This window comes from Myotis lucifugus, unplaced genomic scaffold (genome assembly GCF_000147115.1).
Source record: "Myotis lucifugus unplaced genomic scaffold, Myoluc2.0 scaffold_73, whole genome shotgun sequence".
NCBI classification, from domain to species: Eukaryota; Metazoa; Chordata; class Mammalia; order Chiroptera; family Vespertilionidae; genus Myotis; species Myotis lucifugus.
In genome coordinates this window covers 1,545,711-1,557,895 of record NW_005871121.1, presented here as the reverse complement: position 1 = coordinate 1,557,895, position 12,185 = coordinate 1,545,711, and the positions used below count along the sequence as shown (strand labels likewise).

Sequence of the window (12,185 nt, the reverse complement as noted above, 5' to 3'; positions counted from 1 at the left end):
CCCTGCTGGCCTGATGGCCCCTAACCGCCTCTGCCTCAGCCCCCACCACGGTGGCTTTATCTGGAAGGAGGACCAGATGACCAGAAAATGTCCGGTTGACCCGGTCTAATTAGCATACTACCCTTTTATTAGTATAGATACTTCAATATCAAATTCTTAGCTACTTATTATATAATAGCTCTTGATGTAGAGTTGTTATAAATTCATCAACTCTAAAACCAACTAAATAATTTGAGGAGTATAGTGTTGTGAAAATTCCTAAAATTGGTGTTTCTTATTGATTTCTTTAGTCTTTGCCATGTTCATTGGAATAATACAAAATAATTTCCAATTACCATTATTTTATCCTTTGTCTTAAAATGTGCTTCGTTGACTTATTTTGATTCCAAAAGCTAATAAATAAAAGGGAATTTTGTCTAGCCACAGTCATATCTCTATAGGCACAGATTTATCTGTACTTATAAATATACACATTGCACTCAGGTTTACAGATGGATGTGCAGCTCCTGCATCCTCAGCAGCACAAGGCAGTCTCCATCACTGGCATGTTCATGTGCCCATTTCACCTGAAACTCTTGCTATTTCTATTACTGCTCCTCAAGGGCAGCTGCAACTCTGCAGAGTTTTTGTTCTGAGAGACTATGGTTATTTTTTTCCAATTATCTTAAGAAAACTTATTAGCAAAATGCATGTTTTAACTACAATGATGATATCCAATAACTTGATATAGAACCACGATTTTATTTAATCTAAAAATATAGGCACTGAAGGAATGATCTACATAAAAAATAACATTTTATTGGTATTGTATTTGCACCTCCCACAACCTTGGAAGTCACAATAAGAAAAATTAGAGTGGGCTGTAATTTATAAAAAGTAAAGAAAGAGATAAAAAAGGAAAGGAACTCAGAAGATTTTGTTTGGTTAAATATTTGTTAAACCAAAGTAAACTACTTAGGGCCCTCTTTAGATAAAACAGTATATTTTAAAAAGGCATTCATAAGTTCAAATATAAATACCACTTAAATTGTTATTATTATTAATTCACATAATACACATTTCCAGAATCTGCAAAAGCATTGTTTTACCCTGACTAGTACAACTATTAACCATATCAAAACAAACCCAATAGACTTTGCAAAACTTATTTTCCAACTCATACATTCTTTCATAAGTTAAATTTACAAGTTTGATCCTAATATAGTCCCATCTGCATATGCCAAAATATAATTCTTTTCAGTTATTAGGGTTAGAGCCCCAAACTGTCTTTCTTTCCTGCTATATGCTCGGTCCCACATGAAATATTCATGGGCCTTCATTGGCCATGCAAGTCAAGAAAGGTGACAGTTCTGGAACCCACAGAAGTTTGCTCTATTCAGCAACTGGTGTGCTGAAGTACATTTTTATCCAAACATCGTTGCAGGCCACATTGATCTAGGAAAGGATGAGTGTTCATACCAATGAGCTCTCCAAACCCCTACAGAGAACTTTTTCTTCTGAATTATTTGGAATTTTAAGAGTCATGCACGACCTCACTTGGAATGGTAGAGACCAGGGAATTGTCCCTGGGATGTCTGATTGCCTCATGACTTTTGGTGGTGGAAGGTGGAACAACATTTAAGTCCTCACTCTGAAAGAAGAACTTCCTCATGTGCACAATGAACTGACAGGTTATTTCCAATTAACATTATTTTATCCTTCGTCTTACAATGTGCTTCATTGACATATTTTGATTTCAAAAGCTAATAAATAAAAGGGAACTTTGTCTAGCCCAGCCGTGAGCAAACTACGGCCCGCGGGCCGGATCCGGCCCGTTTGAAATGAATAAAACTAAAAAAAAAAAGACCATACCCTTTTATGCAATGATGTTTACTTTGAATTTATATTAGTTCACACAAACACTCCATCCATGCTTTTGTTCCGGCCCTCCGGTCCAGTTTAAGAACCCATTGTGGCCCTCGAGTCAAAAAGTTTGCACACCCCTGGTCTAGCCACATTCAGTCATCTCTCTACAGAAATATAGCTTTGCTCTTGCTTCGCAAGCTAGCTTGTCTCTAGCATACTAACCAAACCTTGGATTTCATGGTAACGTTAGTTCTCTGCTTTTCTGTACATAGAACCACATACACCCATTTCCGTGCATACTCCCTTCACATAGAGATGTTCTTTCCATGCAGCGCTCTATGTGGAAGAGATCACTAGTGGCAAAAGGAAATTCTTTTGAGAGATTCACCTTCTGAAAAGTTATAAACCGCTTTGTATAACTTCCCATTGTTGCCTTTAATCCCACCATCACCCTCCACATGTGGAAAAGCAATAAAAATTGAGGCTGAAGAAAAACAGTAAGATGGCTTCAATTTCTTTTTGCTGTGGTTTTACGATAAAAACCTCCTTCTGTGACTATAACTATCAACTTTATTAAGGAATAGCTTTAACCCAGAGTCACATTAGAACCAGAAAAAGAGGCATTTGTTAGGCAGTAGGTTATCTCTGGGACTCTCTCTTCCTCTTTTAATTAACATTGGGAAAAGAACAGTTATGTTAGTAGATAACAGAGCTGGAAAGAGAGATCCAGAAAGTGACATGAACTATGCCAATCTCCAGCCTTGCCAAGCAGGACACATTAAATATGGGAAATCAGCCTTAGTCAACACATATTCAATGTAAAGCTACCTTGAGGGAATTGTGTGTGTGTGTGTGTGTGTGTGTGTGTGTGTGTGTGTGTGTGTGTATTTCTAAATAAGAACACCACAGACTGAATCATTTGGGGAGAATATAAATGAACCAAAAGAAAGGCCGGAGAGGATCTTGAAGAAAAAGTTAAATCCAAGGAAAACTTGACAAATACATTCCTTGCACTTACCTTTTCTGCCGACTGAGCTGTACCAAAAAAGATGGGAATGAAGGCTAACCAAATGATGCAGGTGGTATACATGGTAAATCCGATAGGTTTGGCTTCGTTGAAAGTCTCTGGAACACCTCTCGTTTTAATGGCATAAACAGTACAAGTGACCATCAAGAGGATGCTGTACCCCAGTGAACAAATGAGCGAGAGGTCAGAAATGTCGCACTTGAGCACGCCTCTGGCATTCGCTGGGTCTAGAGTCCGCTGTTCGCCATAGTCAATGATGATGTGTGGAGGGTCCACCACAAACCAGACACACACTCCCAGGAGCTGGATGGAGATGAGGCTGAAGGTGATCACCAGCTGGGATGCTGGACTAATGAACTTGGGTGCTGTGACGGATTTCTTCCCCTGCTCAAATATCCGGTGGATTCGGTTTGTTTTGGTCAGAAGGGCTGCATAGCTGAAACACATGCCCAGTCCTAGGAAGATCCGTCGCAAGGAGCATATGATTGTATCCGGTGCTGCGATCATCAGGAAGGTGATGGAGTAGCACAGGAAGATCCCTGTCAGGAGCACATAACTAAGTTCGCGTCCTGAAGCCCTCACAATCGGGGTGTCGTTATAGCGGACGAAGGTCACGATCACAAAAGTGGTGGCGATGATTCCCAATATGGCAACAAACACAGGCACCACAGCCCAGGGAGAATGCCACTCGAGTTTGATGATGGGGATAAGCTGGCAGGCTGTGTGGTTGGTGTTTGGTCTCTGGTCCAAAGGGCAAAGTTCACAGGAGAGCTCATCCACCTGGTAGTTGTAGCCTTCACAGCGCTCACAGTGCCAGCAACAAGGGACCCCTTTCACTGTCTTCTTCCTCTCCCCAGGCTTACAGGGCAGGCTGCAGACAGACGCTGGGTGCGTGTGTTCCCTGCTAGCCCACTGCATGTCTTCCACCTGTGGGCATAAAAAATTAATGAGCCTTCCATTCTCCCCCATTTATAATATCCTAATCCTAGCTAGAGGTTTGTCATAAATCACTGAATGTTGACAGTACAAATACAGTTTACCATCCTAAGAGCCCAGTTTCTTTCCCTGATATTGACTTGAGGAAACTGTTAAATGATTGGGTCCAATAAATCATTCACATAATCAACTTGATGAGTGTCATTAGTTTCCATTTACCTACTCAATGTTGACCAATCTGACATTCAGGGAAAGATTGATTGACCCAAACAGTTTTAAAGCTCCGAAAACAGCCCCATGGAAAGATGTTTTAGCTCTAATCACAGGTATAAATGCCAGAACCCCTCAAACACTGGCTTAAGGTAGAAACACACATATAAACGAGGATCCAAGTCTTTATACTATATTTTCAGAAATTCAAACCACACTGTCAAGTTTGAAAGGAGAAGGAAAAACTAGCTGCTTTAATCTCTGACACCCCTCATGTGTTTATGCTGATAATTCTATTAATGTTTTGCATCCATTTAAGTTTGAAATACATTTTTCCCAATCTTGCATTTCCACACTGTGAAAAACACCATGCTGAATGAGACAGCTGGGTGGTAATGTTTTCCATTGAACAAGAGTAGTCTTATAAGGTGGCATAAAGCAGTGAAAGTGGTACAAATGAGGCAGTCCACATCTGTGCTTAGTATCTGCTTAAGGAACTTAAAGTTCCACTTTGCTCTTTTGGATTAAATCACAAAATATCTCTATTAAAATTAAAATGCTATTTTTAAGTGATTCGCCACTATGTGACCTCTTACCTTGAATTTGTTTACTAAAGGGTCTGGACCCAGTTTCAACATGTGTGAGGCGGAAGTTGGGAGTCTCCCACACCACCAAGCAATTCTGGGACACCAGCCTGGTGTCCTATGAGTCAGCTCAATTCTGACATTATCTACCTGGAAATAGCATCAGGTCCCTCAGGTTAAGGGCTCAGTCCCCAAGCTCTGTACTTGCAGAGGGATGCCAAATCTTCCCAAGGTGGAGTAGGGAATTCATACCTGTGTAATTTCAAACACCCTTTCTTGAGAAAGTAGACATTGCTTCATGTGTCATAAGGGCGCTCAAGACCATTCTATCTACCCTGCCAGTTACCACAGAGGAAAACAATCTATCTCAACCCTACTAATTTCCTAGTGGGCTTTTAATGATTTAGAAAGTTATTATATTTCCTTATAGGATCCCAGTAGGAAAGAAAAAAGTTAAATTAGAAGCTTCTCTCGGAAATATTGAGAAAAATAAAATGCTTCACTTAGTGGCTAACATATTGATTTTATACCAGTGATGGCGAACCTTTTGAGCTCGGCATGTCAGCATTTTGAAAAACCCTAACTTAACTCTGGTGCCGTGTCACATATAGAAGTTTTTTGATATTTGCAACCATAGTAAAACAAAGATTTATATTTTTGATATTTATTTTATATATTTAAATGCCATTTAACAAAGAAAAATCAACCAAAAAAATGAGTTCACATGTCACCTCTGACATGTGTGGTCATAGGTTCGCCATCACTGTTTTATACTGTAAATGGACTCATATAAGATAATGAAATATTTTTTTTCTGAAGATTATGTTTTAGAGCTAATTATTATAAAACCAACATTGTATTTTGTTTGGGGCTTCTTAGATCTATAATGTTACTATAAAAAAAAGGCAGCAAAAATATGTTAGAAATATTAAACTTCAAGATTGGTAGAAATCTTAAAGGTCAGTCCTTTAGAAACAATGTTTTAGGCCCTCTGCATTATCATTCCCATGCAAAATAGTTTTTGGAATGTACTCATCTTAAACATTCTGCAAGAAAAGCATCAGCGTTCAAATCCAATGACCTCCTCTCAATTCATCCCTTTTTTTGAACACTTCTTTCTTGACATCTTAAAACACTATGACTATCGTTTCTCTCCAACTGTCATGAATGCTGGTTCCCTCTCTTCTGTTTGGTTCCCTTAATTCTGCCAATGGTTCTATCCATAATGTTTTCTGACATATCTTTCTCTATCACACATATCTCCCATTCTCTGGCTTCAATCATCATTGCTCTACTTCAATCCTGCTCTCATTACTTGACAACTAGTACAACATTTCCGATGACCTGCTAATCAGAGAAAACCAAATTATGAGCAACAAAGCTCATCATATATATATTCATTATCTGGCCTAAGGAGTTTTCTTCTTGATATCTCTAATTTTATTCAATTGGATTTCATATCTAGCCTCAGTCATTATATTTTTACTTTGATCCATCCATTGCTTTGTCCAGCTCTACTGAAGTAATTTCTCATAATGCCATTTTTTGACCACCATCAAGGGTTTGCAATTGGCTGTTCTTTCTCTTCTAATTCATCTTGCACATATAAATCAGGACCAGATAAAAATATTATAAATATATTTTATTTGTTTCCTCCCCTGATAGAAAATTACAAAGACTTCTCACGGATAAAGAGGAAAAATAAAAATTGGTAACCTGACTTTAAGCCCTCAAACCCTCGGTCTCAATCTGCCTCTTGCATTGTATATAAAATGCTCATTCAGGAATTATATGCCACACTCAGTTTTTGTATTCATATTTCTAAAATATATATTTTGACTTTCTTTCTCTATTTACTCCTGTTTTGCTTCTGCCTAAAATACCATATTTCCATTTTGGGCTATAAAAACACTGCTATTCAGTTTCTTATGTAAGGAGCTTAGACATTGCCACTCCATCTTAATTTAAAAGCTGAACAGACTGAGAAATCAACACTGCTTCAAAGATCCCAATCAGAGGTGACAACACAGGGCATACTACTGCCCCCAAGACTGGAGAGACAAAAAGGTGAATAGCATGAGTCACTACTTACAATGGGCAGAGACTCTCCAGCAGGAACGACCTAGTGAACCAGTGCTGGGGTAAGAAAACCTGAACTCTAATTGCTAGAGGCTCAGTGTGGACAACCCTAAGAGGTAAACTCCAGTGGGACTCAGTCATAGGGAATCCCATAATTTTGTGAGATTTATTTGCAGGAGCTCAATGTTGTTCTCACAGTGAATTTGAGAAAAATCTCATGCTTCCAGCAGGGGGAGAGGAAAAGGAACCATTTTGAAATATGCGAGATCACTCTGCTCTTTTTGAAAAGCCTGCCCAAAGGGCAACTAGTGAACGAGCTGAACCTGCTGGGGTATTATCAGACCTTAACTGACCTAGGGAAGGGAAATACCCAATCCCAGCCCACTCTAGCCATTTTGTCCAACTGAGGGGAAATAAAAACAGAAACACTTGTAAAGTTCATAGTCCAGACAGAGGCATCAGCCATTAAAGGACTGAGACCTAACCGAGAACTATACAACATTTCTCCTCCTCCAATACTTTACCACCACAATATAAAGGCCTATTTACAGCAGTTCCTCTAACCCAACACATCTTGTAAAGCTATCAGGAAAAAGTTGCCAGGCATACCAAAACAAACAAACAAATAAACACACACACACACACACACACACACACACACACACACACAACTTAAAGAAACAGAGCAAGCATCAGAACCAGACATGGCAGGGATGTTGAAATGATTAGACGGGGGATTTAAAACAACCATGATTAACATGCTAAGAGTGTTCTAATAATGAAAGAAGACAGTATTCAAGAACAAATGGACAATGTAAGCATAGAGATGGAAATCTTAAGAAGGGACTAAATATACTAGAGATGAAAAAATGTATAACAGAAATGAAGAATACGTTTGATGGACTTGAAATCTGAACATGACTGAGGAAAAGTTGCTGAGTTTAAGGATACCATTATGCATATGAAAAACAAAGACAACAAACACTGATAAAAACATAATAGAATACCCAAGGATGTTTGGACAACTATAAAAAATGTACCATATGCATATGAGAATAGTGTAAGGGGCCTCTGGAATATCAAGCATAACACCATGCATATCATAGGAGTACCAGAAGGAGAAGAAAGAGAGCAAGGACTTGAAACTAACTCTATTTGAAGAAATAATGACTGAAAATTTCTCTATCCTGGTAAAGGAAATAGACATACAAGTCCAGAAAGCACAGAGTCCAAAACAAGATGAACCCAAAGAGGCCCAAATCCAAGACACATTATAACTAAAATGCCAAAAGTTAAAGACAAAGAGGAGATCTTAAAAGCAGCAAAAGAAAAATAGTTAACTACAATGGAGCTCCCATAAGACTGTCAGCTGTGTCTCAACAGAAACTTTGCAGGCCAGAGGGATTGGCAAGAAATATTCAAAGTAATGAAAAACAAGAACTTACAACCAAGATTATTCTATCTAGCAAGGCTATCATTTAAAATCAAAGGAGATAAAAAGAGCTTTTCAGACAAGAAAAAGCTATAGCTCATCACTACCAAACCAGTATTACAAGAAGTGGCAAAAACTCTTCTTTAAGAAGAAAGAAAAAAAGATAAAAAATAGGAAGAATAATTGCCTGGCCAGTGTGGTTCTGTGGTTGAACGTCAACCTATGAACCAGAAGGTCATGGTTTAATTCCATGTCAGGTCATATGCCCAGGTTGTGGGCTTGATCCCCAGTGTGGGGCATGCAGTAGGCAGCTGATCAATGATTCTCTCATCATTAATGTTTCTATTTCTCTTTCCCTCTCTTTCCTCTCTGAAATCAATAAAACATATTGAAAAATAGAAATAATAAAATTGCAATAAATATATATCAGTAATTATTTTAAATGTAAGTAGGTTAAATGCTCCAATCAAAAGACATGAAGTGTCTGAGTGGCTAAAAACAAGGCCCATACATATGCTGCCTACAAGAGACCCACTTTAGATCAAAAGACCCACACAGACTAAAAGTAAAGAGATGGAATAAAGATATTTCATGCAAATGGAAATGGAAGAAAGCTGGGGGACACTGAATTATTTATAGATTTAACATGTGTTGCAGCATATCTCTATGAGTAACCAGAGTTTTACTGTTTTTTCTAGAAGCATTTATTTTAAAAGCTAATGAGGAGTTGTTTGGTTTTTTAAATAATTTATGCTTTTTCTAAATAGGTTGTTTAACTTATTTAGATACAATGTTCCTTGTATCATTGTTATTAAATGCTCAGCACGCTTCTTAGGTTTGTAGATGTCATATTATGGCCCAGTGTTTGGCAGTAGCTGGTTGCCATATGCTGCTTCCCTGGAATGCTGAAGGGGCAGCAGCATTGCCCTGGAGTCGGGAGGCATTCCTGAGGGATTGGTTTTAATCTGAATAAGTATAGGTGCATGTTATAATTTTGAGGGGTAGTAGCCTATTCAAAGGTCCTTGGCATTTACAACTGATAATCTGCTTCTGTTAGGGCCTTAAAAGTCTTTAAAATTCCAGTGCATTAAGTGCACAGCACATGTGATCATAGTCCAGGAGTCTTTAATGGCTGACATAAAGCTTTTAAAAAGACCTGTGTGCTTCATGTCACAAAACAAAGTAGCAAAACTGCAAAGCCTCCTGCCTTAAAATCACTCCCTTTGTTGAAGGTTTTGAGGAGAAAGAGTGGAAGTTAAGGTTTCACAAATGCTTAGACAAGGCAGCCACCCAGTGTTCTGGAGACATTAATCACTGCAGCTTTCCCTCAGCTCTTTTCTCTCGGCCGTTAGGTCTTTGGGGCGAGGCAGAAGCCCCTGATTCCAAAGGTTTTGGTTTTACGCTTTCCACCTGATTATAAGTTTTTAAGATGGTTCTTTATCATACTCAATTTTTTTAGCCTCTTCACTGTTCTCTAAACACAATGTCATTACATTCCATCAAAGAATTAATAAAGAAATGTACTTTAATTAAAAAAAATAAGATATACCACCTTTGCAGTGGCATTGTGTTATTTGAAAATGGACTTGGATTAGTTGTAAATGTGCATTGCAAACTCTTAGGGAAATCACTGAAAAAAGTAAAAATAGAATGGTAATGATATGCCAAGAAAGGAGAGAAAATGGAATCATAAAGTGGTCAACTGAAACCACAAAAGGCAGGGAAAGAGTGGAAGACAAAAATAGGAACCAAGTACAGGGCAACAAACAGAAAGCAGTAACGGATACGGTATATATTAATCCAACTACAACAATTATCACTTTGAATATCAATGCTATAAATACATCAATTAAAAGATAGCTGTTGTCAGAGTGGATCAAAACATAAGAGCCAACTATATATTGCCTACAAGAAACCTAATTTAAATATAAAGACACATGAAATGAAAAGTAAAAGGATGGAGAAAAATATGCCATACTAACACTAATTAAAAATATAAAGAAAGCAGGAGTAGCTATATTAATTGCAAACAGAGCATACTTCAAAGCATAGAACATTTTCAGGGATAAAGGGGCCATTTCTCCAAGAAGACATAAGGATTCTTAATGGTGTATGAAACTAACAACAAAGTGTAAAACTATGTGAGGCAGAAACTGATAGAACTGCAAGGAGAAATAGATGAATCCACTATCATAGTTGGAGATTTCAACTCACTATTAGAGATGGACAGATTCAGCATACAGAAAATCAGTAAGGACATAGTTGAACTCAATGACACTATAAATCAACTGGATGTAATGAAGATCTATAGACTACTTTATGCAACATTGGGAGAATACAGAATTTTCTCAGGTCACATGTAACATTCACCAAGATAGATCACATTCTGGGCCACAAATACACTTTAACAATTTTAAAACAATAGAAAATATATAATGTTTGCTCTCAGATCACCATGGAATTAATCTAGAAATCAATAACAGAGAGACAACTGGAAAATCCTAAAATGCATGAATATTAAACAACAGACTTCTAAATAACATATGGGTAAAGAAAGAAATCTCAAGAAAAATTAAATAATATTTTGAAATAAATGAATGAAAACACAGGTTATCAAAATTGGTGGCATGCAACAAAAACAGTGCTTATAGGAAAATTTATATCATATTTAAAAAGAAGAATTAAAATTAATTATCTAGTTTCCATCTTAGGTAATTAGAAAAAAGAATTATGTGGTATACAAAACAAAAAGCAGCAAATAAATAAACCAACTCAGATACAGACAACAGAATGGTGATTCCTAGAGAGAAAGGTTGGTTTGGGAAAGATGAAGAGGATAAATGGGATCATATATATGGTGATGGAAGGAGACTAAAATTTGGGTGGTGAGCACAGCACACAATGAAGTTTACAGATGTTGCATTAGAGAGTATACATGAAGCTTATGTAAGGTTACTAACCAATGTTACCCCAATACATTTAATTCAAATAACCTAAAATTAAGTTCAAATTCAAAGGATCAGATTAAATTAAAAGTAAGCAGAAGAAAAGCAATGATAAGAATTAAAATAGAAATTAATAAAGTTGAAAACAGAAAATCAACAGAGAAAATTCATAAAATCAAAAGTTGATTCTTTAAAAAGATAAATAGAATTTATAAGGTTTTAGCCAGGCTAATTAAGGAAAAAAGGAGTTGGGACATAAATTACTATCAGTAATGAAAGAGGGACATCACTACAGATTCTCTGAACATTAAAAGGATAATAAAGGGATACTGTGAACAATTTTAGGCTCATCCATTTGATAACCTAGATGAAATGGATTGATTCTCTAAAAGACATAATGTGACAATAGTCACACTCAAAGAAAGAGGCAATCTGAATAGGACTACATGTGTTATAGAAATGGAATCAATAATTGATAACTTTCCAAAACAAAAAGCACCAGTCCTAGATGGCTTTACAATGAATTCTACAAAATATCTCAGGAATAATCTATTTTGGAGTACAAAACAGAGAGAATACTTCTTAACTCATTCTATGAAATCACAATTACTCTAATACCAAAACCAAACAATACATTACAAGAAAACTACAGACCAATATCTGTCTTGAACATATATGCAAAAATCCTCAATAAGATATCAACCAAAAGACTCCCAAATCACCAACACAATATTAAAGAAGAACAAAGTTGGAGGACTGACACTATCTGACTTCAAGACTTAATATAATGCTACAGTAGTAATCAATATGGTGTAGAACAGACAAAGATTAATGGAACAGAATAAGAGCTCAGAAATAGACCCACATAAATATAATCAGCTGATGGTTAACAAAGGAGCAAAGGCAACACAATGGAGCAAATATAGTAATTTTCAAGAAATAGGGTTTAAACAATTGGACATCCACATGCAAAAAAAAAAATAACACAAAAAAAGAATCTAGACATAGAGCTTATACCCTTCACAAAACATTAAATTGAAGGAATCATAGATTAGATGTAAAATACAAAACTATAAAACTCCTAAAATGGATAAGCTAAATTTCATGAAAATATTTTTAAAATTATG

General features: G+C 36.8%; 1 protein-coding gene across 3 annotated transcripts in view; it reads right to left on the bottom strand.

Moving 5' to 3' along the window:
* Positions 1-12,185, bottom strand: part of GRM8 (glutamate metabotropic receptor 8) — a 709,328-nt gene that overhangs the window by 73,241 nt on the left and 623,902 nt on the right. For all 3 annotated transcript variants that reach the window (XM_023755340.1, XM_023755339.1, XM_023755341.1), the window contains one exon: positions 2,864-3,799. In XM_023755340.1, coding sequence (XP_023611108.1) covers positions 2,864-3,799 — 936 coding nt within the window. The remainder of the gene's footprint in view (positions 1-2,863; positions 3,800-12,185) is intronic.